Source organism: Mesocricetus auratus, unplaced genomic scaffold (genome assembly GCF_017639785.1).
Source record: "Mesocricetus auratus isolate SY011 unplaced genomic scaffold, BCM_Maur_2.0 Super-Scaffold_100019, whole genome shotgun sequence".
NCBI lineage: Eukaryota > Metazoa > Chordata > Mammalia > Rodentia > Cricetidae > Mesocricetus > Mesocricetus auratus.
In genome coordinates this window covers 13283109-13310807 of record NW_024429200.1, presented here as the reverse complement: position 1 = coordinate 13310807, position 27699 = coordinate 13283109, and the positions used below count along the sequence as shown (strand labels likewise).

Here is a 27699-nt window from a genome sequence, read left to right as displayed (position 1 = left end):
ATGACAATGAGTTGCTGGCTTCTGAGAAGCTATTCATTGTACCTTCCTGAAGACCTCGGTCTAGAGTAAACAAGCTCCTTCATGTATCGGGACAAGAACACCCATCTGAACTGTTGTACTGTTCAGATCCAGTTCAGATTCGAGTTCAGATTCAAGATCAAGGCAAATCTCATTGCTGGGCTCTTCCTTCAGAAAGGTGAGAGAAGGAAAGAACAGTGAATCCCAGAGGAAGGTATATAACAATGCATGACCTACATTCTAACATCGAAGAATTCACAAGCCCAAAGCATGCAGTTCTGAAAATCAAGAGTAGCATATTTCAATCACTTGTCGTCCTTTAATATCATCTTTTCTTCTTATACTCTGGCTACAGATACTAATTAGTTAATCATTCCAAGAACACTAACATATTGTTTTACTTTAAAAGTAAAATATTTCTCTTTAAAGGGGTTGTCTTTCAAAGTAAGTACCTGAGATTTACCTCAAAAGCCCTCTGAATAATTAGCTCACATTCCTCGTGCTACTACAATTTATGTACCACTTCTAAGGTAATATCAAATACACGGTTATATATGGCAAGGTAGACACAGAGATAACCAACTCTTGTCAGACACTATCTCTCAAATGAACCACTGAAATAGAAACATAGAAGCTACAGGTTATCCTAGTTACCAAATAAATCAAAAGAATGCAAGAGGTAGCAGATACATTGACTCTTATTATTCTATATGGTAATGTCTTCCGGACTTTGTGGCTTCCACATCTACATCAACACTAATGGGTCCTAAATATCTGCCCCTGGGCAGTCTCTCCTGACCACTAACCTGAATGTTCTGGAGAAGAACCTCAAACTCAACACACCAAAAGTTAATTCATTCTCCTCCTCCAGAATTCCCTACCTTGGAGAATGCTGCCCAACCAGAATGCCTGAATCGTCAGGGTTCGTTTCTTATCTCCCTTGTCCACATAATTCCACTCCTGAAACTGTGTTGAAAGTCTTCTCTCTCGTCTCATTGCCATTACCTAAATTTCTGCCACTTACATGAAACTGGTTCATAATTAATTTTCCCACCACATACATCTTTTCACCCCACGTTTGTCTCCACAGCGCTATAGAAGACCCAATTTAAATAGCTACTCCTAATCTTGAAAATGTAATTCAAAGTACTTACTGGTCTATAGCATCTTAACTTGGCCATTGTCTAGTCTCATATTCCTTCACTTAATCTAAATATAGTTTCTAGTCTCTTAATCAAACTTTTTGTGCCTACCTCTTTCAAACCTCAAGGATGAATTTAGGAACTGAAAGTGACTTTCTCAACCCCAGCATGTCATAAGATTACACCTTTGTGTCCTCACAGTGCACTCCTTTCTTACAATACCTGAAAGGAGCAATAGCAAACCTCCGTATCCCTAGCATCCGAGTCTACCACACCGAAAGCTGAGCTCAAGATGTCTACAGAAGGAACGATACAAAACAGCAAAAGCTGTAGAATACATATTCTGTGAAAGTCTTTGCCTTTTGATAGCTGACGGTGACATATACCAGCAAGTGAAAGATGAGGCAGGAGGATTTGAGTTCAAGTCCTGCCTAAACTGCATAGTGTGTTTCATACCAGTCTAAGCTATATAACAAGATCCTGTCTAAAGAAATGTAATTCATGTATTACTATAATACTAACTTCACTGTTGATATTTTAAATTTTCTCTCATCTTCTACTCATTAAAGTTTTAACAAAATTTTAACCTCCAAATGGGAAATAATTCCAAACTTCAGACACAACTTGTCTGACAAGTAATAACCTCTTTCGGTAGCATGATCCAAAGTGTGCCTCAGCTAGGAATCTGGGTTAATGAGACCTAACACACACCTGTTTGACTACATGCCTGTGCATCAGTAGCTGGTAAACACCTTTCTGCACCACCCTGCAAACCCCACGACACTGCAGTCACAGTGGTAAAATTCTTGTCATCTATCACAGCCCACAAACAAAACTAGTTTTCTGTTTTGCTTCCGGGTTCTTTTGATGTGTCCAGTATAAAGGTAGACATAGTTTTATAGTCTTTAAATAACTAAATTACCTTTGCTGATAAGAATTTAAAAGAACCCAGACAGACGGTAGTGGCACACACCTCTAACCTCAGTACTCACTTCAGGGCAGAGGCAGGTGAATCTCTCTGAGTTCAAGTCAGTCTGGTCTACAGAGTGAGTCTCAGGACAGCCAGGCTACACAAAGAAACCCAGTTACAAAAAACAAAACAAAGAAACAAACAAAAAAAAGGAATTTAAAAGAACCCAATTTCCCTGGAGCTGATGACAGGAAACTGAAAGGATTTGGGCCTATGATTAATTACAGGAAGTTTACAATATTTTTTGTTTTGTTTTTGTTTTTTGAGACAGGGTTTCTCTATATAGCTCTGGCTGTCCTGGAACTCTGTCTCTGCCTCAATGAGTGCTGGGATTAAAGACATGCGCTACCACCACCTGGCTACATTTTTACAACACACAACAGGCATATTGATCCAAAATCCAAAGTCAGAAACTTTTTAAGTGCCAATGACAAAACAAGTTGAAAATTCCAACCTGACTTCATATGATGGATCACAATCAAAATGCAACCACATTAAAATAATAATTTTTAATATCTTCAGATTCTATGTACGCTGTCTCTAAAACCCAAATGAACTTCACTTTTGATGTTAGAACCCATTCTTAAGGTATCCTATTGTCTAATATGCCAAAATCGAACAGCATCCCAAATCTGAGATACTTCTAGTCTCAAGCATTTGAGACTGACATAACTTGTGCATAGCATGAGCTCCACCACCAGAAACTACAGTATATAGACAAGTAGAAAGCCCAGGTACCTGTTGTTTCTAGTTTCAGCTTTTCATAAGCAATCCAGGTCATATCCTGATTAACTAACCACCCACTAACATACCCCAAGAAACTGGCTTTATAGAATTCCTTTAAATATCAAACCTTTCTTGTACTTTGAAAGTACGATATACATTCACAGTATTGCAGGCATTCTATAGTGTAAGATATGGTAAATGGTGACGTGTGTCTTTTCAAAAACTCTGTTACATGAGATGAATAACCCCCCTCTACAGAAAAGCTGAGGTCAACCGAAAGGATGCCTGTCTCTAAAGCAACTGTTCTCAACCTGTGGGTTGTGACCCCTTTGATACCAAGAGACCCTATACAGGGGTCACCTAAGACTATTGGAAATCACAGATACTACATTATGATGCACAACAGTAGCAAATTAGTTATGAAGCAGCAATAAAAATAATTTTATGGGTGGGGATCAGCATAATGTGAGGAATTGTATTAAAAGGTTATAGGATTAGGAAGGTTGAGAATCACTCCTCTAAAAGGATCCATTCACACTGACTCTTTGTTGATATATATATATTACATCACGAGGTACCACTAGCACAAATTTGTGGAATTTTTTAACAACATGGTAATAATTATCCAAGAGAGAAATATTAGTCATACTACTCAACCAAAATATGAAAAAACAATTTTACAGACTGTCACTGGAGCCATATAATCCAAGTATGCAAATGTGTTTAGAATCTAAATTAAGTTATAAATAAAGATACAAATTAGGAATGCTTCTCTCAATAACAAAGAAATGGTCATGGGATATTTCTGGAGCAGTTTTAGAGATCACTAAACTGACAGTCTCCATCTAAGGCCCATTTCCTGCACAAATACTACGTATTGTATACACTACAATATGTGTAGCAGATGCTGTACTGGGCACCTAAGACACAGAAATGGATACAGCCCTTTAAATGGCCTTTTCAGCATAATTATGGAGGTAATTACGAAGCACTGCAGTAATCTCAGAAGACACAACATACCCAAACCTATGAGACACTTTGAAAGCAGTGCTACGGGGGAAGTTCATAGCACTAAGTGCCCACATGAAGAAACTGGAGAACAGTTATATTAGAGAATTAACAGCACAGCTGAAAGCTCTAGAACACAAAGAAGCAAACTCCCCCAGGAGGAGTGGACGCCAGGAAATAATCAAATTGAGGGCTGAAATCAATAAAGTAGAAACTAGGAAAACAATACCAAGAATCAACGCAACGAAGAGTTGGTTCTTTGAGAAAATCAACAAGATAGACAAACCTTTGTCCAAACTTACCAAACAGCAGAGAGTGAACATGCAAATTAACAAAATCAGAAATGAAAAGGGGGACATAACAACAGACTCTGAGGAAATCCAGAGAATCATTGGGTCATACTTTGAAAACCTGTACTCCACAAAATTCGAAAATTTAAAAGAAATGTACAATTTAATGGATAGCTATCACCTGCCAAAATTAAATCAATAAAAGATAAGCAATGTAAATAGACCTATGGAAATAGAAGCAGTCATCAAAAGTCTCCCAACCAAAAAAAGTCCAGGTCCAGATGGCCTCAGTGCAGAATTCTACCAAAAATTCAAAGAACAGCTTATACCAATTCTTCTCAAAGTATTCCATGCAATAGAAGTAGAAGGGTCTTTCCCAAACCCTGAATTCTCTGATCTCAAAGTGTACAGACTTACTACACAGACAATCATTCCAAGCTCCGCCTTCAAAGCCATCTATCCCAAAAAGATTTCTGGAGAAAATGCACAGGAAGAGTATCTAATAACCTGCTACCTGTCTGAGTTTCCTCAGAAATGCGAATTACCTGAATGAGACAAGAGTAACTCTAAACTGCCTTAACTGAATCATGATGCTATCTATGGTTAGGAAAAGATGACATTTCCATCACTGCATTGTAGTGTGGGGCAATGTAAGTACTGACTCCCATCTCTGGGGGGAATAAGTGTAAAACAAAAGGAAGAAGGCCATGATTATATCAAAAGGTGAGCACACAACCAGGGTCTATGAGAGTGTAAGGAGCTTAGGGTCCCATAGCATTCTCACCTTATGTTCTCACCCATTCACTTTTGCTACAGCGTTTAGCCACCGCTGTCCCACCTACTGTGCTAAACATGGAAGTAACATCTACCTTACATAAACCTTTTCAGTGGAAAGGCACACATTAAAGAAATCAATTCACAATATAAGCACGGCTACGAACTTGATTAGGTGACACAAGCAAAAGAGGAGGATACTGAACTACAAGGAGAAACATTTTATTGAGAAGCAACACTGAAGGTGATACTTAAAGGATGTGTATTAGTCAAGCAATGGACAAACAGCACAACCTGTGTTTTAGGAAATCAGCTCTGGCAACAGCACAAAGGAGAGGTAAGAAAAAAAGGTTGGTTAAAAGACTATTACAAAAGAGAATGTAAGAAACGCAATCTACACTAAGCTACTAATGGGAGAGACAGTAGGAGTAAGGACAGCAAAAGTGCAAGGCGAAAATGTCAAAGTTCTTTTCAGGATTCTGATTAGCCAGGTAACTGGAAGGGCAAATAAGAAAACTATTAACACATAAACTACTAACCATTAATACATAAGGAGGAATGAGTGTGAAAGGACAATAAGTTTGACTTATTGCAAAGGGGGGTTGTATTTAATAAAATTCAACAGGTATAAAATAAAGGTAAATCTTAATTATCAAAAAATTATCAAAAGCATACTCATACAGTATGCAATTAATTATAGATTAGCAGTCAAAATAGTAATTGATTACAGATCAGCAGTCAATATAGCACTTCTCTAAGTTTGAACTTGTAACCATTACTTAATAGCAATGACATAAACTGGGAGAGTCAGACAAAGAATGTAGGCAGAAGCCACAATAGCAGACCTGAATAGCAACTCATGGTTGAGGCTATATGAATTAGATGATGAAGTAAAGCCAGTGGACTGTAGACTACTGGTAAACCAGAAATTAATGACGTACAGTTCTTTTCTTCCCTTCCTTTAACCACCTCTTACCACCTGTCATGTACCATGTATATAGCACAAAGCACTGGTCACACAAAGACAAGGCAACACTTGTCTGTAAATATGTTCATACACCCACATAATGTGTACCAAGAAAAAAGAAATGGAATGTCTAGTGGAGAAAGGGAGGGATAGGGAAAGGAAAGGAGGGACAAAGGGATGGAATGAGGGAAGGCGTCCCTGAGTTCATGACTTAGAACAACATATTGTTGAATAGGATGCTAACAGTCAAGAAGCAAACTATCAAGTAGTTCTGCAAAAACAGCATCAAACTCCAGCATTCCACCACACCCCAGTCCAGAAAACAATGGTTTGCTCTAACTTAATGAACTGCTATGTATCTTGGCTTTATCACTGATGTTACATCTGACTTTTCACTCAACAGTCAAGAGTAATACCCCCTCAAAATGCAACGAACGACAAATGGCCAAGAAAGATAACCACAGGAGCTAGGTGCTAGAAAGTATTTCAGCAGTAACTTGACAGCAGTTTCAGTGATCACTACAAGAGTCACAATTATTTCTGACTAATCAAGGAAGCAAAGTGTATCAAATGCAATATATGTGAACTCTTTATATATACTGTATCATTTTTAAAATTCCCACAACAAACCTAAGTAGACGATAGTCTCTATTATTATTGTTTTATAGACAAAAAACTGAGGTTAATAAGTAGCTTGCCCAAAGAACAAAACTTTAAATAAATGAGCCAACACTTGTACCTGAGTTTGCAAAGTTCATGCTTTAACAATGACATTATTCTCTTCGCCAAAAGAGCAGAATAGTGCCAGGTACATCACGGACACTATTATACTATCTTTTGTGGAAAAAATGACTAACAGAATATAAAGCAGCTATCATAGTAAGTCAAATTCCAAAAGCACAAACAGAAAAGCAAGAACAATGCCTTAAATATTTAGGGCTAACCAAACTGCCAGGTCAAACTGTACAGTGTAACAAAGTGTCTGGCAAATAGTAACAACTTGTTACAGAATGACCTAAGTGCTGCTATAGGAAACACAAGGGCTCTTTTTCCGTTAAACTATCAGGATTTCTATGACTCTACAAAGCCAAAGATGGAAATGCATCAGACCCATTAGTAGGAACTGCAAGCGTTGATAATAGCTCCCATAGTTTCTTAGGAAAAGGCTATTAATGTAACATTCAAGGACATGGGCTGCCTTTAAACTAAAGTTTTCATGTATATTCCAGACCTTATTATATTCTAGCATTATCCTTTAAATATTCTCATCAAAAAAAATTCCTTCTGTTGGGCTCAGGACCATGTTTTATGCTGCCGACTTTCCCAAAATGATCACATGGCAGGACCAGCAGCAAAAAAAACAAAAAAATGTCCAAAGACCACTACACTATACACTAGCCAGCAACTTATGAAGAAACCTAACATGACAGAGAAATTTGCTCAAATATACCTAACTCAACCAATCACTTTCTCTTGAGAGCCTGGCAACCTACATGAAGAAGGAAAGCAGCTAAAAGGTTCAGAAAAGACAGGAGGCAGAAATAATGGGGCAGCTACAACTATACTAAGAAGACACAGAATGAGATATCCTTTTTAAGTGACTCTTAGAAGGGCTACACTGCTTGCTGCCAAGACAGCAACACCCAATCACTATAATTGCATCGATTTGCCCCCAGCTTTCGTATCACCTACCAAATGGAAACCTAGTGAAGCCAATTTGACTGGATTTCCACAAGGTCTCGCCACTTTCTTCTCCCTTACGTTCCCCACATAACTTTCAGAAAAACCTCCTTCCTTTACCAGATACAAGCCAAACAAAATTATGTGCTTGCAACCAGAAGAGGAATGAAAGGTCCTGACAGCCTTTTAAATGAGTGCAATCACACAAGAGCTTTTAGATACTAGACAAACTGGGTGGTAGCTGGTGATCCAAGCCCACATCTATTTTGCAGCATCTGTGGTTTAGATACTATGTTACTGATCACTAGTTACCTCGTCTAGAGAGAAGCTCAAAAAATGCTAACCCTTAAAAATTAACAGTTTGGGGCTGAGGAGATAGGTAAAGTGCCTACTGTGCAAGCATAGGACCTGAGTTCAGATCCTCAGCACCATAAAAAGTTAGGCATGGCAATTCTACTGCAGGGGAGCGGGAGGCATTTATAGGAAAACAGATGGAATTCCCCTAAGCCTACTTCAGTCAAACCAAGCAATGAGAGCCAGATTCAGTGAGAGACTGTCTCAAAACATAAAAGTGGGAAGAAACAATGGAAGATAACGATGTCAACCTCTTGCCTGTATATGTACACACACACACACACACACACACACACACACACACACACACACACCAGCAGACACACAGGTGCACACACAAAAAATTAAAAATTCTTCTTTATAAATTCTATACTTCAGTATTAACAAGAACTCCAGAGAAATTACAAGAAACAAAACTATCTCCTTTAAAAGCTCCTTGCTTTTAAATCTTAACACGTCAATGCGGGTGTTAAGATTTTGTGGTAGTGAACTGGTTTTCTTAGAAACATATTGAATAAATGTTGATTAGTGAAGGTAGTCAAGCACTGAAGTGAGAAACGGAAAATATGAAGATACCTTCTGGAAAAGTGAGACCCACTGGCCTACCTTACCCCCTGAACCCTGTCCACACAAAGGGTAATGCTCAGACAGTCTCAACTTGATGCCTGCACAAGTCCACTGGGCAGTACATCATGGAATTCAATATATCTAATAAGCAAAAACTATGAAAACAACTCTCAAACAGAAACGATTTCCCTAACTACCTCTACTTAAAGAATTAGAGGACACTCCTTCCCCTAACCACCACCACCTCACCCTGCAATCCAATTACCTGTCCACATTATGCCTAGTGCTTCATTTCTTCTTCTCTTAGAGGTATTCCTTCCTTCCTTATTACCATCCAAAAGCAAAGCAGCAGTCACGACTAGCACATACTTTGAGTACAGGGCTGCTAAGGCGCCTTACTAGTGGACAAGAATCTCAACTATTTCTTAAAAACATTTGCAGAGCTGAGAATGTCTGAACTAAACAACACAGTTCCATTTCTCATGGCTAATTTATTTTCAGTACATTCCCAGACAGAAGATATCAAAGCCCCAAATTATAATGAAAACTACCTGCACTTAAAGTTCATTCTTACATCACAATACCTCATCTGCATAAAACATTATTAGATGATCTGAAGGCAGTGCCAGACTATATGGGGCACTAAGGCAGAAGGCACCCAGAAAAGGGCTTTTGTTTTTGAGAGGCAGCTAATTTAACCATATCAATCTATCACTTAAACATTATTTCATTTGCCAGAAATATGCCTCAGATACTAGACACAAGTTTTGTGTACCAGAATTTGGTAGTACCAGCATCATCATGAAGGGCAAGAGCCTGTAATCTCAGCACTCAGGAAGGAGGCTGAGGGGGATAATCTTGAACCCATCATGAACTACACAGCAAGTTTCAGTACATGGTGAGACTATCTCAAAAAGCAAAGGGCTAAAAAGGCAGTCCAGTGGCAGAGCACCCATGTAACTTTAGTAAGGCCCTGGACTCAATTCTCAGCACCACTACAAAAATAACAAAAGCAGTCACATTTCTTTAGTTTAAGATCAAAGATTTACCCTGGGTACACAGGGTTGCAAATTTGAACAACTAAAACTCCAAGGTCAAAAACAAGATCAAGAATGGTCAAGCTTGTGAGGAAACTCTTTCAGCAGGTAATTTTAACAGCAGGACCTGGCTGAAAATGGGAGGGCTGCCATTAATGACTGCCACTCGGTGGACTTGCTTCTTTATCTCTTCATAACACATTCACCAGACATTCACAACTCAGATAGTGTGCCCCTGAAAAATCTACTCTTTCCCTAAGGGAATGACTTCTTTCAAACAGCACTACATATCTATAAGGCTTGTTTTATTTTTTAAAACCCAGCAATGTTATTTACTTAATATTTGCTCCAAGTGAGTATTTTGCACATGACCAAAAATATTTGTGTGACAGAACAGATGCCAATGAGATTTTTGAAACTGATGGATGGTTATGGGTGAAGGCCATAAAAACAAAGCTTCATTTTCAATGAACATACTTTTTTGAGATTCCCTGGTATCTTTTCAAGATAAACGGGAAAAAAAACTGTAAGAAAGATAAGCTACTAACATCTGATTATTAAGTACAAAAACAACAGATTTTGTGCATAACAAAGTTCTCTTCCAATGCACAAGTTTCCATCAAAACTTAATTTAGTAGTAATGATAAAGTTCCCAACTGATTGTGCCATTCAAGTCTTTTCCAGAAATAACACCTAACATTTTTGGTAACATGCCAGGCACTGTTCTCAGAATTTTGCATGTAGTTTTCATCTTCTCTTCTGAAAAACCCATTAATACACCAGTCCTATTTTACAGGTGAAATAACTAAGACAGAGAAGATTAGAGTAGATTTGCAAAGGTCACAAGTAAATAATTTGTGGATCCAAAAGTTTACCAACTAGTCTAGCTCCAGCTCATTGCTATAAGCTGCGAATAAGTCAACTATGTAGTGAATCACTTTGCATTTGATAAAATGTGCAAATGTTAAGACTGTGCCCACTAAGGGTGTATACATTGTTTCCTAGTAGCTATGTGGAATAAACATGTTATTAAACTTTTCCAAGCTTCAGTTTTCTTTCTGTAAAATGGGAACGATGAAGAAACTGGTCTTACTTTTTGGTCTATCAGCAGGGTTTAGAGACAATCACAAGGAAAGTGTTAGCAGAGTACATCGTATACAAGTACTCCATACATATCATTAGCTATCACTAAGACTTGTCTTCATTTGCAATACTACTCTTCTTAAAGGCAGTATTTTCTAAAGCAAACCTCACCAATACTGAAATAATAAAAAGAGAGCCAGAACCAGACATGGGAACACTATGCCTGAACCCCCAGCACTGGGGAGGCTAAGGTAGAAGGATTGTGACTGTGAGGCCCCCACGAGCTACAAGGCAAAACCCAAGAATGTGTAGGAACTTACATACCATCAGTTCCCTGACCCCCAAAATAAACAATCAAATCAATTAGCTGCAGAATAGACACAAATACCAAAAACTCTGTCTTCGGGCTTTTTTCCTAACTAGATGCACCTACTTTTTAAGTTTTCCTTTGCTTCTGAAAGTGTGGTATCAAAAATAGGCGAAGAAGCCTGAAAATACTCCTCCTCCCAATTCAGTGTGAAACCCTGAAGATGCAGAAGAAAATGAACTGCATGCTCTTATTCTTACCGCCCCACATGGTTTAGCTGTCTGGGACTAATGGTCTCTTTTAATCAAACAGAAGAGAAAAGGCAAGCCAGAAGCTAGAAGCTCAGAAGAAAGAGATAAAGATGCAAATTAGAGAGAGGGATGGGTGATTTAGGAAGGGAAAATACTGGTCAGTAAGTTTAAGGAAACATTTTTACTGTGCATTTTACCATGTGCCTACTGCCTTGATAACCAATCAGTTGGCAGCTTCTAAGACTGCCTATCCTTAGATATTTAGCTCATAAAACCAGAGTATAAAGAAAAGCACAGAGCACAGGGCCTTTGCCTAAGAGCAGAGCCAACATACTATGTATCCGACAGTCTGGCTTTGGATCAACTCTCGGAACCACGGTTAGATCATAATCTTCATAGACTACAGATTCCATTAGAGAAATAGCTTCTACAACCCCAAAATAAGGATCTAAAATATTCCTGTGGGCCACTGCAGGAAACCTAGGAACCTAATATCCAAATCATAGAGACATTTATTTCTATGTCGCTTTCAGCAGTCATGCTATTTGAAGATCTTTTGCCATGCCACACAGGAAATGATACTATGCCTGTTTCCATACATATCTGCCATATGCCTATAGGATAACTCCTTGTTCTCACAACATGCAGTCACAGCAAACCACACAGCTCTCCACTGCTGCATCCATAGTTTCAAAGCTATTGCCTACAAATCAATTTAAAAATGTAAAAGTACTTTTCACCAGTAAAGCAGCCTGTGCAAAATCTCAGTTCATACAAACAAAACTGTTAAAAATTAATAGACAATTTGTTTTTCCAGGGGGTTCTTCTTAGAAATGAAACAAGTCCACCTGTGTATTCACTATCAGGTGTCTGATGAACACTTGCCTATTGTCAGGCAGACCTCATTCAGTTCTTACCCGCACTATCCAATCCAAACAAGTTCAAGTATAAACTGTATCTGTTACTATTTCTGTTCTTGCCCACCCTAAGGAAGAGGTGTCTTTTGGGAGGAATATAAACTCTTGAGAAAAATTCTTTTAAAATTTCATAAAGAGAGACATATTTCTTTTTTCCTAAAATCTTGATCACAAAAGATGGACCAAATTCATTATTTTCAATTTTACAATAGGAATCAAGTATTCTAAAGCAGCCATTTAAAATTCCCATCTCTGCTTCCTGATTGCTGGGTTACAGACATGCACCATCATACCTGGCTTAGAAAAAACTCTTGATCAAATAACAGTTTAAGTGGATATAATTTTATAACCAGAGACAGGTCTAAATATATATGACCAGTTTTGGATGGCAACTAACTCACTTCCCAGTACACTAACAGAAAGTCATATGAACATTTGTTCCTATAAACTATGTGCAGAAAAGCTTTGGGCACAATAAATCCAAAAGTTAGAAACACAGGTCAGAACGGAACAGGAAAAACAAATGCTTTCAAATGCCCTTATTTATCTAAACTGGTCCCAGTCTGTAACACGATGCCCTCACCGAGGTGCTTCTGCTTTAGGCAAGTTCTGGCACAGCACTGCTTTCACCACAGTGGCCTAGAAGAAGTCTTTGGAAGACACATGCATTTTGTTCTCACAAGGTCCTGTTCTGTGGCACAAGAATTATTAAGGGGAAACACACTGAACATAGCCCTGTGAGGGCAGTAAAGAACTTCGAGTATTACCTTCCCTCCTCCAACTTAAAGCTACTTTTTCTTTCTTTTCTACAACAATTAGCAAGTAAAGCAGACTGGAAAAGGTCAACAGAGAATGTATTGTGTGTAGGAATGCACAAAAAAAATAACACCTTGCAAATGTCAAAAATACAGGTTTAATAATGTGCAACTAATGAAGATGGTTTATAAATTAAATGCCACCTACTACACATTTGGTCCCTAAATATATTATGCTATTAGTCATTAAAGTTAGACCTTTAAGTACAAATTTTCCATCTGTGGAAAAGTTACGTTTTTAAATTAAAGAGAAATCATTACTTCTTAAAACTATTGGGATAAAATTCAAGTGTAGCTTCTCATAGTCACTGAGTAAATGTGATAATAAAACATTAAGTTTCAACCAATGTACCTGTGTTGAAGCACATTTAGCTGAAATAAATTTTAGTCTGGTTTATTTTCATCACATATAGTACATTTTTCCAACAAAAACATGTACATTCAATATAGAACATTTCCAGCAACAATTACAGTCTTTCTAATTTCCTTTCACAGTATATTGTAGTGCAAAGCACTGAGAAGGTGAATGTATTTCTAACTATAGAAGCATTTTATTATGACCTTCTAGATCTCGACATTTAAAAATTTATACAAAAAGTATACAGATGGACAGGGTCCATTCTAAGTACAGCTGTGAACCTACATAAAAACATGGTATATTTCCTGCAGTAAGTACCTTTTAAAATAATTTGACACAAGTTACTAAAAAATAAAATATTCCCTAAAAGTACAAAATATTGATACACAAAAACCTGCCCAAAATTTCATAAAGATAGATGTATTTCATTTTTTCCTAAAATCGTGATTACAAAAGATGGACAAGAATTCATTATTTTCAATTTTACAGTAGGAATCAAATATTATCTAAGGTGGTTATTTAAAATTTTTTCTTGGGAGAAAAAAATTAGGATGGACACCCCTATCTTCCTTTTTCAGCAACATTTAAAGAAATAAGCTAGAAACATAAGTGGTTGCATATGGATTGTCTGCATCTATAAGATATTAGTAAACTATTTATTACCTTCATATAAACATTAGTAAATGTGTGTTCTTTAAAAAAATAGGAACTGAGAAATAAGATCGCATCTATCATTAAAGTGCTTTATATAAAATTTAAAGAAAAATAGGGGAATGTTTAATCTTCATAAAAACTTCTGATGTTTACAAATGATAAATGTAATAATGGTCTATGCATAAAATGAACTGGAACTTTCTTTGTAGTAAATATTTTAGAATAAAACTTTCAAACATTTAAGTGCTAAAGAAAACTCAAATAGAAATGAATGCAAAATAATTATAAATATTCAGTAGGCTACTAAATATATTGATAGTAATGTCTTTTAATCCTGACATACTTTCTACAAAAATCATATTTACTAATACAATCTAGATAAAATTTTGCATGTAAAGTGAAATAAACTTAAACCACTAAGAATACAAAGTTCTATCAATTAAAAACTATTATTTTCTTCAGGTTGTTGATCATTTTAATCAACAAATTATTTGGAAAGCAAAATTCCCAACATTTTTGTAGAAACTGTAGACCATATGTACAAGGTCTATGAAGACACTATATAATATCACAGCTACTCAAAAGTGCTGGAATGGGCATTGCCTTAGAAACTGGTTAGATGGTTACTGTTTTAGTCAGAAATCAGCAGTTACAGTTGAAAATTTATGAAAACGTTCTTTTTTTTTTCCTCATAGTACCATGTGAAGACGTTTAGTGGTTCTAACAACTTAAAGTCTTTCCACAAAAATGAACTCCAAACCTTTTCGTACATCACTTGAAGTTATCTGAGGAGAAATGGGAATAAATGAACACTTTTGAGTTTACCAATAAAACCTTGGCCTTAAAATTACACAACAGTAAATGACTTCTAAAGAATGGTTTCACCCCAAGTCTTCCACACAAGTAAAAACAATGTGACAATCAAACCACATTAACATACTAAACACTCAAACTAAGACCTTTGCTTTAGAGCCTGTATCCCAAGCTTCTTTAATACTAAGTACATTAAATGTCTAATTGCAAGGGGCAAAGGTGCGGCCAGAAAACTTTAAAAAACATATAGACTTATGAAAACAAGCATTAGGAATCGCCTCCTTATTTATGCATTTTAAAAAGTAGAATATTCTTCCTTCCAAAAAGGACTTTGCTTTCCTTTTGGCCACAATCTATCTATCTACCTATCTGTCTCTCTGTCTCTGTCTCTGTCTCTGTCTCTGTCTCTGTCTCTCTCTCTCTCACACACACACACACACATAGATCACTACTGAATAATACTAACTACATTGAAATGATCTCTTGTAAGTTTATTAAACACAAAGGGAAACAAAAGTATGTGTACCTAAAAAAATCTTTCCCCTATAGATCAAACCTAAAAACTCACTAAGATACTCCCAAAGGGAAGGGAAAAATTCAAACTTTTGTTTACTAACTTTTCCCCTTCCTCTGGAAGCAATGCACTAAAAGTAAATAAAAAATGTTAATTCTTCTAAATTCCATCCGGGAGTTTTCTTTTCCTATATGCTAACTTTATTTAACCTACAAATTTTTACAATAATCACAGTAACTTAAAATGTTTTTCCTACAAATATCTCCTTCATAAATTCATTTCCTACAATGCATTAGGATTAGTAGACTAAATAAAATTAGTAGACTGAATCAAATTTAACCTGTGCAAGTTAGTTAAATATGAGATTTCCATGTAAACATAGACCAAAATAAATGAATGAATTTTACAATATTAAAACAAAAGCACTGAGCCTGTGTCATCCCACCTACAACTACATTGCATTGTCCTGTGGAAGGCAAGTTCTGAAATTAACTTTTGTTGCCAAGCTACTGGAATAAAGGTCACCAAAACGTAAAAACAATAACCATCCCTCTTGCAGTTCTTACTGCTATACGATTTATGAAAGAAAATGTATGTTAAAATGGAACCAGCTACAAATTATGGCCAAATGATTTTGGTTTTTTGGTTCGATGAGGGGGAGAGGGGGAACAAAACTCTAACTGTTCCTCACCAGACAAGAGCCTTAGATCTTGTACTTCGGCCTTTGGTTTTGTTTCCTTCAGGTGAATTGGTAGCATTTGCCTTGTGAGTTTTCTTATGATGTTCTAGGTAAGTCTTTTTAGCAAATGCCTTTCCACACTTATTGCATCTGTGAAGAGAGAAGTTTTTTGTGACTTTCACTTCAATGCCGACGTCAGCTACTTCATACTTTTTATTAGGAGAATTGGAAGTGCCATCAGGGTTTGAGTCGTTATGTTTTGCTTCATCCCTTGAAGGGCCTCTTTTTGTCACTTTGTTTAGAACAAAATCAATGGGCTTTTTTATAGCTCTGATCTCTAAACTGGCTGTGATTTTCCCAAGGTAGCGAGATGACTTTTTATGAACCACAGTTATGTGCCTTATCACATCACGTTTCCGACGAGTTTCATAAGTGCAGAGAGGACATTTGTAGAATTTAACATAAATGTTATTCCCATCTGTGTGCAACTCAATGTGTTTAGTCAAGTTCTGCTTGGAAGTAAACTGGCGTTTACAGAGTTTACAGTAAAGTTGCTTAAAGTCAAAGCCAGCTGAAAGTTTTGGTTTCCTGGCTTTTTGTTGGCCACCTGCAGCCGAAGGACTAGCTGATTTAGGGCTTTCAGAGTCTTGTTTAACTTTATTTTTCTGTGTTGCCGGTGTGCTCTTTTTCTCATTTGAATGATTTGTTCCCTTCAATTCATTCTGTGGAGAATGGGTAGTAGAAGGGGGTGAAGATTCTACAGAATCTGCGGGTTCAACTTTAACTTTTATTTCTGAACTGCTGGCAGTATTATTTGGGCCTTTCTCTCGTTTAGAGTTTGCTCCAGAAAGAGTTATCTTGTGGACAATTTGCATATGTCTCTTAAGCATTATTTGTGAACTATATTTCCTCTTGCAAAGGAGGCATTTGCATGCAGTTAAATTGTATTCAGCCTTTGAAGACTTTTGTTTTCGAGTCTTAAAGGATTTTTTAGGAGAAGCGGGATCCAGGAACAAAGGCTGCCCGGGCTTTGTTGCTTTATCAGGAGTAATTGAATCCCTCCTCAGTCCTCTATGAACTTCATCAAAATGCCTCCTTACATTCGCTTTTGTAGCAAATGATTTACAGCAAACTGGACAACTCCTACTTAATGAAACTACAACACTCTTACTGCGTCCTTTCGAAGTCTGGTTTGGAGTCTTTTGTGTTTCAATGTACTTTTTTAGTTCTTCCATCTTTTTCTTGTGTACTTTTCGAATGTGACGACGGACACCTCGTCTAGAATTGAATTCTTTTCTACAGAGACAACATATCAACTGGTGACCAAGGTCAGAGCTATCAGACGTCTCCAAATCAACGGGTGGTTCCCGAGGTTGCTCCTCGGTGGGGGGTGCGGCTTCATCTACCACAGTCTCTACAGGAGGCGGCCCCACGACTTCCACATCTGTGTCTGTGTCCGGGGCTGCTTTTGGCTGTTCTGCGCTTGTCTCCTGTATTTGCACTTCAGTTTGTTCAGGCGTACTGCTTGACTCTGTGACCTCAGCAGGGTTATCAGTCCTTGAAATATACTGAAACACTGCGTTCTGATTGGTTTCTATGGGCTCTAGCTTAATAATATACTCTCTCTTGTCTACTCTTGGGTATATGGCTTCTAGGAGATCACTTATGGCTTGGCTTTGCTTATCATTTACATCAGGAAGGTCTGTTAAGGAAAAGAAACAATTGTTTTTAATCTGAAATAATTAGCCTGTTCCAACTTCCTTAATATTTTAAAACATATAATGAAGTACATGTTTCTTTTTATAGCATTATCTACTTTTCAGCATTTTATGAATAAGAACCTAGTTATTAAATAAATTAAAACTTTAATTTATCATTAGGTGAGAAAGGTAAAATCTGAAGAGCTCCTTCTTCTAAGTTCCCATATTATAAAATACATAAACACATGGATAGTACTAAAGAGTAAAAGTACTATTACTTATTTTTAGTCTGAAAATTTTAGAGTACCAAAGTCAACTCAAGTTCTTACAACCCAGGATGGATAAAACATCAGGAAGGATGCTACTATATATAAATAAATTTTTAAACAATACAGTAGCCGGGCGGTGGTGGCGCACGCCTTTAATCCCAGCACTCGGGAGGCAGAGGCAGGCGGATCTCTGTGTGTTCGAGGCTAGGCTGGACCGACAGCCTCCAAAATAATACAGAGAAACCCTGTCTCGTACAACCAAGCAAAAAAAAAAAATAGTAGTATTCTAGTTAATGTAAGTCTAATAAACAGTATCGCTTAATTCTACTGGGACAGTTGAACATCTCACAGAAATAAAACAATGTTTGCAAGCCAAAATAAATGGCATGAGGTATAAAAACCCAGTCTTAATGCAATTTTCTCAACATGACAAAATTTAACTGAAACAACTAGTTAAAAACTATTAGCCTAAAATTAGCATTAGTTTACTTACTTGTACAATAGCAACCCCCTATATAGGCAACCAAATGGTCTGCTGCAACCAGGCTGGCTGGCATCATTTATGTTTCCACATACAATTCTAAAATCTAGTTACAATACAATATTAAACCTCATAACTGTCCTTCTAGTCCTCTTTTACTTTTTCCTCATTTTTCATGGGTGTGCTAGGATGTAAGTATGCTTACATATGTGGGTGCTTGTGAGTAGATGGGTATATGTATGCATATGGAGACCCCAAGCTGATACTGCGAATCACCCTTCATCACTGAGGCAGCCTCTCAATCTACAACTCCCTAATGTGTCTTGCTAGTCTGCTGGCTTTAGGGATTTCCCTGTTTCCACTTTCTGATGCTGGAGTCACAGGCAGGCCACCATGTCCACCTTGTATGTATGTAGGTTCTAGAGTCACAAACTCTGATCCTCAAGCTTGTGTGACAAAAACCATCTCCTCAACCCTTCCTTGTTTTATTAATAGTAAAGCAGTGTGGTAATACTTTCATGAAAGTATTGTCAAGAAGAATGCACAATAATCTGGCAAATCCATTTATCATTTGCACTATGTAAATTACCTCTACAACCTAAATATAATGAAGAACACCAAGAAATAAAATACTACTTTAATTAAAATGTTAGATTTTAAACTGATTCCTCTATACTACCTTTTAATTTATAGCTAAATAATAAAAAGTTCAATAAGCTCAAATACAAGCACATGGACTGTCTTAAGCAATAAAAATGGCCAGGCAGTGGTGGCCCATTCTTTAATTACAGAACTTAGGAGGCAGAAGCAGGTAGATCTCTGGGTTTGTGGCCAGCCTGGTCTACAGAGAAAGTTCCAAGAAAGCCAAAAAAATTTTTTGTTTTTAGTCTCAAAGTTTTAAACTGGTAAAACCAACCTAAAGTTCCCATAACCTAGGACCCAAGGATGGATAAAACACCATGAAGAATTATCTTACAAATAAGTTCCATAAAATATAATCATAATCCATAAAATATAACCATATTCTTCATGTAAAAATTTCTAGACAAATATGAAATATTTATTTTATCTATATCCCATAATATAATTAACACAGTTTGATAATACTTAAAGAAATAGTTTGCTATTGAGGTTTTGCATTATATCCCCCTAACTTATAAAAGGTGAGCTGAAAAATGCAAAGATCCACAAAGTATCTATGGTAGCAAGCTAATAAAATAAGCATCTCATTTTTTAAGTCCACAAAGTTTAAATCCTGAACAAGAAATAATGGAGTTACCTAATATTAATATGTTTTAAAGAATTTACATTAATTCTTTAAAGCAGAAAATAATGTCAGTATACATATTACTTATTTATTCATACAGGAAAAGTACATTTAGTTCAGACATTTGGTTCCCTAAAGACTAATCCTGTTAGTCTAGATACATTCCAATACTGATTATTTGACATCTAAATCATTTCCATCAATATCAAATCTGATCTTCAAATTAAGATGCATAAAACATTAGAAAATTAGTAAGTATTTTTAATGCTCTCTGTCATTCCCAAATTATCAAGTATCTCCTTATTCTTTGCCATTCATTGGACATATTCTCATTTAAGTGATCAATCATATTTACCAACAAGTTGTTAAATTAAAAGAAATATATCATGAAATTGCTCCCTTAAAGACAGCATTAATATTGTAACTTTCAAATGCTAACTAAACTATATGAACCACATAAACATTAAAAAGCAATCCTCAATATTTCAATACAAATAAATATACTCAGATTTAAACTCATATTTTAGGAAAATCCAAGTGGAAAACATTGATACAAAGTACTATCCAAGAAACTGGATATAACAATGTCGAGTGTTTCATTTTATTTTTCATTACTGAATTATCTATAGCTAGATATTAATACTTTAATGCAAAATACATAGAAGCAGTAAAAATTACTTAATTACTTAACTCTAAAATGTATAACTGAATATATGAATAAAACTTACTGTCGTCCATTTGGAGACTTGGTGGGCAGTAAAATTTCTTATGGGTAATTAAATTTGGTAATCCTCTAAATAGACTACGGCATAATTTACATTCAAAAATAGTGTCCACATCTTTTAATAAAATATGTTTAAGTTGTTTGGTTCCTGGAGGGAAAAGAAATAAATAAAAGTTAACTCTGACCTGCACTATTAAAAAAGGCATTAACTGTTGATAGTCTGAAAACAGTTACTTTGAAATCAAAATACACACAATGGCAATTTCTATCACAGAATATTTATTAACTAAGTGATAAAATAAGTTCTAAGCAAATACTATATTATTTGGCAATTTAGACAGCCAAAAATCACGTCCTTTTTCCACTTTAGTAGCTGATCAATTCACTGGACATAGCGTGGCAGATTTTGACATCTGATACAAGCAAGTACGTTGAGAATAAAGATGTACATGAGCCTAGAGACTCTGTGGGTAGGTAGGTCTAGAATAGAGTGAGGAGCTGTTTCCCATCACTCCTGCGAATTTTCTGCTGGTTCTGCCAGCTCCTTTCTAAATCTGGAAGTGAAAAATAAGGTTTTGATTTTGGTTCTGAACACATTTCCCAATTCATTAAAGGTCCAAATTCGTACCACAGGATTATTTATAGTCATCCTTTTAAACTTCAGTTTATATTAATTCAAGCTCTGGGCCAATGTGGAGTTGTTATTTCATGATAAAACAGAGAATCTCTTTCCCTACTGAGAGAATTTTGAATTTTTTCAGGCTTCTTGATAGCACTATCAATTTATATATCTCAAGCCTTTATCCATGAGAACTATTATCCTAACTCCAATTACTTATCAATATAATTACTATAGTCCAATATCTGTTTTATCCATTGATTACAAATCCTCAAAGTAGCCAAAAACAAACCTAGCATACCTATAATCACAAGGTGTTCATTTCTAACAACAGAGTAATGCTAGTGATCCAGGGAATCTAAACATTATGGTGGAAGATCAAAAGACATACAATAATTGGCAAAAATCATAAAATCTTTATAGCATCCACAAGGGCTGAAGCACAAACAAGACTTTTTGTTGTTACTTCCTATAGGTCTTTGCTATAGTAACTTACTAATTAATATAAATACCTTCATTTTGTTACCTTCATTGACAAGGAATCAGAATAATACCTGTAGGAAAGCTTAAGTACTGAATGTCCTGTCATCTAAAACATATTTGACTGTGTATGTTACTCTGGTACTACTGATGAATATAAACTATCTGAACACAGGGAAACTAACATTGTAGGGTCTAACATTAGGCAGAGCTGGGAGAACCCCTTGGAAAAGGAGGAGGAAGGATTATAGGAACCCAAGGAGTGGAGGACACCAGGAGAGCACAGCCTATACAATCAACTAAGCAGGGCTCATAGGGGCTCACAGTGACTGAAGCCACAGTCGTGGAGTCTGCGTGGGTCTTTGATAGGTCCTCTGTATACATGCTGTGATTGTTTAGTTGTGGGTGTTTGTGGGATTTCTAACAAATGGGAGTAGGGTGTTTCTGACTCTTTTGCTTGGGACCCTTTTCCTCTGCCTGCGGTGCCTCATCAAGTCTTGATGTGAGGGTTTTGGCACCTAGTTTTACTGCATTTTGTTATATTGTATTCAGTTGATATCACTGGGAAGCCTGCTTTTTACTGAAGGGAAACAGAGGAGCAGTGGATCTGGAGGAGAGGGGAGGTGGAAGGGGGGAAATGGGAGGAGGGGAGAAAAAGGAGACTACAGTCAAGATGTATGACAGAAGAATAAATAAAAAGAAAAAATCTGTAAGGGTTATAAAGGTTCAATGTTTCTAACCCAATCTTTAGCAATCTATTTTTATTTACATTTAACTTTCAAGAGTGTATTTTACCATCATTTTAAAAACAGGTCATCCCTCAAAAGTCTATTGCAAAATATTCTTTAACTGGTTATTAGAATATTACTAAGCATTTAGAGATAACAAATATGATACTATCTAGTCATCCTAAAGAGCTATATAATATTTGCATTTTTGGTTTATCCACCTTGCATCATAGAGCAAAAGAAACTAAAACTAGTCATTTCACATTATAAAAGAATGTCATGATAGACAACTGTATTTGATTCATAGCTAGCCCCAATATGATTAACAAACTATGTGAGGTAGACCAAGAATTGAAAGACTTGGGTTAGCAAACCCTCTGAAGGTGGGTGCCAGTTAGGAGGCCTGAACAGGCTATGGGACCTCTAACAGTGGAACCAGTATTTATCCCTAGTGCACAAATGGACTTTGGGAGCCCACTCCTTATGGAGGGAGACTATTTCAGCCCAGATACATGGAGGAGGGTGTAGGTCCTCCCCCAAATGTTGTAACAGACTTTTCTGATCCCCCATAGAAGGCCTCACCATCCTTGGGGATTGGGTGGGGGGTGGGTTGGGGTTTCATAGGGGGCATGGAAGGATGGGAGGGAGAGGAAACGTGGGGGGGGATATGTAAAATGATTGTTTCTAAATTTAAAAAAAAAGGAAATGGGAAAAAACACATGGAAAAAAAAGAAATACTTGGGTTAAAAGAGCTAGTTTGTTGGAGACCATTCCCTATGGTGGGTGTCACGCTCAGCCTTAATGCATGGGAGAGAGGCTTGGTCCTGCCCCCAACTTAATGTGCCACACTTAGCTGACTCCTTATGGGAGTCCTTACCTGTGAGCAGGAATGGATGGGGAGATAAGGGAAGGGTGGAAGGAGGGGTGGAAGGGAGAACTGAGGCTGGAATGTAAAATGAAATTTAAAAAATATATAAATTATAAAAAAATACATACTTGGATTAAGCCTCTATAACAGATTCACATTTAGTTTCACAAAATGTAGCTGCATATAGGAATAGTGGGAAGAAAAAAATAAAAATTTTACATACTGATTCTAAATTAAAAGATCTACTATATTAAGACTGGGCTGGTTTAACCCCCAGAAACAACTGACCTGACAAGGTTTAGCTCTTGAATTCCAGACTGATGGCTGGGAATCCAGCATGGGACTGATCAAGATCCCCTGAATGTGGGTATCAGTGAGGAGGCCTAGGTAATCTATGGGGCCTTGGGTAGTAGATCAGTATTTATCCCAGGTATACAAATGGACTTTGGACTCCCATCCAACAATGAGAGATGCACTCTCACCCTGAACTCTTGGGGGAGGGTCTAGGCCTGCCCTGGATGAAATGACAGACTATGGACACCCCCATGGAGGGCCTCAGCCTCCCTGGGGAAATGAGGAGATAATGGGGAGGTTGGTGGGAGGGCACGGGAGGAGGGGAAGGAAACGGAGAGGGACCAGGAATTGACATGTGAAGCAACCTTGTTTCTAATTTAAATTTAAATTAAATATATATATATATATGTGTATATATATGTATGTATATATATAATATATATATATCTACTATACCCAAAATAGAGATTGAATCCTGCCTTTAAAAACAGTCAACAGAACTATTGTGGCGAATACACTAGCAGCAGGATACACCACAGAGGCAGAGGCAAGAGGGTCATGAGCAAGGCCAGTCTGAGCTGGGGCTCCAGATGTGGCTCTGCAGTTAAAACCACCTACTGCACTTCCAGAAGACCTGGGTTCGGTTCCCACACACAACCATTCATAAATCCAGTTCCAGGGGATCCAACAACCTCCATGGCTTTTATGGGTACCAGGCATGCAAGCGGTATACAAACATGCATGCAAACAAAACACTTGCACACATAAAAATAAATAAATCTTTTTTAAAAAATAGTCAAACACTGAAGGAAAAAATATTGAAGAAAGACAAAGCAATCTATTTAACTAAGAAATGCAACTAAGTGGGGTTAGAAATGTGGCTTAGTAGCTAAAAGAATGCTGTGACCCTATAGACAACCCAAGCTTGGGTCTCAGCACCATCATCTGCCAGCTCACAACTGCCTACAACTCCAGTTCCAGAAGGATCAAACATCTTTCGTCCATGCAGGTACCTACACACACATGTATATCTCCACACACATATAGGCATAATTAAAAATAATAAAAAATTAAGACTTTTTAAATTCAATCTTAAATTTAAATAAGCAAATAGCATGTTTAAAGCATTACCAACCTTATATAAACATGATTATAATTAATAAAAATGGGAAGTATCAAAGTAAAAGACTGTATCCTTAAATTAGGTAACCACTTTGTTTACCAGGATTGTTCCATCATAGAAAAAAAAGACAGGAATTTCTTAATCTTGGTTACAGTTTTATTCAGTAGTGAACATATTTCTTATTTCCAATAGGCATCAAAAGAGTGTCTCTTCTAACCTATCAGTTATAAACACTTTCCTTAAACTGCAAACACACACACACACACACACACACACACACACACACACACACACACACACCAGTTACTGCTGACTCAGGCACACCAATTTCCTCTGGGTCAGAAATGCAGGTGTTCTCTTGCTCCTCTGTCCTTTTGTATGGCATCACCCATGTTAGTCCTACTATAGCATCCCCTTCCCTAGTCTGACAGTAAGAGGTCACCTCTGCCAGTTTACCTTCTCTGACCCTCCTAATAAGACTCTACCACCCATACTCTCAGTGCCCATCACCATCTACCAGCTTCCCCCACTACCCTGTACTTAGTTACGGTCCTACGTAACTATGATGCTGAGATACCGAAGAGAAAAGTTATCTTTGATGCTCCCCACTGTATTCCTGTCCTCAGGACAATACCTGAATGACTTTTATTAACAACTTTCTATATATTTACAAATAGCATTGCTTTTAATCTATGTGTAGTTGACTTGTAATTTCATATACAAAACATTCTATAAATGAGAAAAGTAACATGTATCTGGATGCATAAACAGATATTAAAAGATTTCCTCTAATTTCAGCCACCATTTAAGATGTCATATGTTTCCCATCAGAAAAGGAGAATGGAGTTGTTCAAAATCAGCTACCATTTATCTGAGGGCTTTGTCACAACAGACACAACCTCTGTCATACAAAGCCCTCCTTACCTGAGACATAGGTGGTCATTTAGATAGCAACATAAAGTCTGTCTACACTCTGAATCCTGAGAAACACAGCCATGCTGATTTTCTCCAAACTATTCCTTTTTTCAAGAATTGCCTTAGAAGTCCCTGCTAACTGCTTCACAGATCATCACCCCTCATCTCCACCAAAGGGTAAGAGTTTTGATAATGGAATGTTGGCACATACAATATAGCATAAATTTATAAGTAGGGTAAAATTACTTGATGAATCTTTCACTTAATCCTAACAAACACTTAATGGAGTATTTAATAAAATACCCCATACAATATTACTCAACTCAGTGGAAATATGTAAGAATGTGGTTCGGTGGCACTAAGAACTTCAGACTCACTAGTATGGCTACCTGCTTTCTCAGGGACATGATCCTAGAAGCCACAATTGGAAGATGAATGCTAAAAATAATAATCCCAAAAGATACCCAGTCCCATTTAAATTTCCTATAATTGCTAACAATCAGAAAAATTCCATCAGAGGCTGGAGACAGTTTCAGGATTGAGAACCCTTGCTGCTCTTCCAAATGACTGCTTTCAGCTCCCAGAATCCATGTCAGACGGCTTACAACTGCCTATAACTCCAGCTCCAGGGGACCTGATGTCCTCTTCTGGCCTCCTCAAATACTGCATTCATGTATACAGGTATACACATACACACACACACACACACACACACACACACACACACACACACACACACAGTAATTAAAGAAAATTCAGTCATGGCTTACATGAACTTCAATTAAAGTTACTTCAATCATAAAAAAGTAACTTTGAGATGAAAAAATCTAGGAAGACAGTCACAACAAGAACCATTACACAAAATACTTATTTTTCACTAGCATACCAGAAATTAACAACTTATTCTTTCCTGGGGGATAGGGGCATGAAGTTCCTTACATATAGTAGTATAGTATATTCTATATGTACAGAAACTTTACTCTATAATTTTATATATTTTTATAATTTAATATATTTACATTTTAACATGTCAATTTCATATTAAAAACTAGTTTTGAATGCTGGACACCTTCCCCCATTTTCCTGTTCCTAACTTTAGGGCATTCTATACCTTATTTGCTTCTGTAAGATGACTAAGAGACTAACAAAGAATATTAATCTCAACTAAATCAATGTAATAAATGTCTAAGAGATGTTCAGTAAATATCTAAAGGGATTGCGTATTTTTCTTCACAATTGTGTTTTGAAGGAAGGGAGAGAGGAAGACCAACCAAATGTGTCAAGAAAAAGGGAAGCCTGAGGATATCACATCACAGGTGTGATCCTACAACTATTTATTTACTCAGGCATGAAAAAGCTCCAGGAACGCACAGGACATTTGAAACAACAGCAGGTTTCGAGTCATCCATCCATCATGGTTCAGAGTAGAAAATCTATAGCCACATCTAACTCTACAGTAATTTCAACAACCAAATCTATCCACAGAGCAAAGCTACACAAGAATGTATGTCTGCTACCATTTCTCCTGGGAGGGAACCAAGAATATGTTTATTCATGGGCAGAAGGAAGAGCACACAACTGTGCAGCAGCGTCACTTGTGCAAACGGGTAAAGGAAAGCTTACTTTTTGCCTTATAAACTTGTTTTATCCACAATATCATTTCTCGCTACCCCCTAAAATCTACTTAAATTGTTTACAAATAAATAAGGTAGCAGAGGTCAGAAAGAATTTTTAATTTAAAGCCAAGAAAATAGTGCAAAGCAAACACAAACACTGAAACCTAAGACAACAAGAATGGGTTAAAATTGCCCAGCAGCCAATGAAGCACATGGTGAAAATGAGTCAACATCTTCTCCAGCCACAGAGACCTTCATGAGTTTCCAGCTTGGGCAGGAATTAGTATCAGCTCACAGACAGCCCAGTGGAGGAGGAAGAAAGTGAGAAACTCAAAGATGGCAGAGTAGTTGAAGACAAGTATCTGAGTTTGAAGAAGACAGATCCTACAGCACTACTATTCAGCCTGACTTAGCTTGTCGCTTACTAAGCAGCCTCATGGACTTCACAGTTGTACTGACAAGTACCTACCAGATATACAGCACTACCAAGATAGTGTTTTCAATGCAAAGTGTGTGACCTAGATACAGTGGAAAGAGGCTGGGAAGAGATGAGTCACTGAGGGTGTACTTAGAGAAGACTGGGTCAGGGAGGAACTGAGTCTCAGGATAGAATGGACATTAGATGCCTAAGTCACATGGCCCATTCTCCTAAGGTTTACCTTAAGCCGAAACACCTTTGTACTACAGAGAG

The 27699-nt window shown here is 37.1% G+C and overlaps 1 protein-coding gene across 5 annotated transcripts in view; it reads right to left on the bottom strand.

Moving 5' to 3' along the window:
* Positions 1 to 27699, bottom strand: part of Znf800 (zinc finger protein 800) — a 50995-nt gene that overhangs the window by 14139 nt on the left and 9157 nt on the right. For 4 of the 5 annotated variants that reach the window (XM_040728516.1, XM_040728517.1, XM_040728519.1 and 1 more), the window contains exons 4-5: positions 20370 to 20513; positions 15937 to 17626 (exon numbers count right to left, since the gene is read on the bottom strand). In XM_040728516.1, the coding sequence (XP_040584450.1) occupies positions 15937 to 17626; positions 20370 to 20513 (1834 nt within the window). Of the gene's footprint in view, positions 1 to 12985; positions 14704 to 15936; positions 17627 to 20369; positions 20514 to 27699 lie in introns of those variants that run through there. The other variant, XM_040728520.1, reaches the window with a different exon arrangement.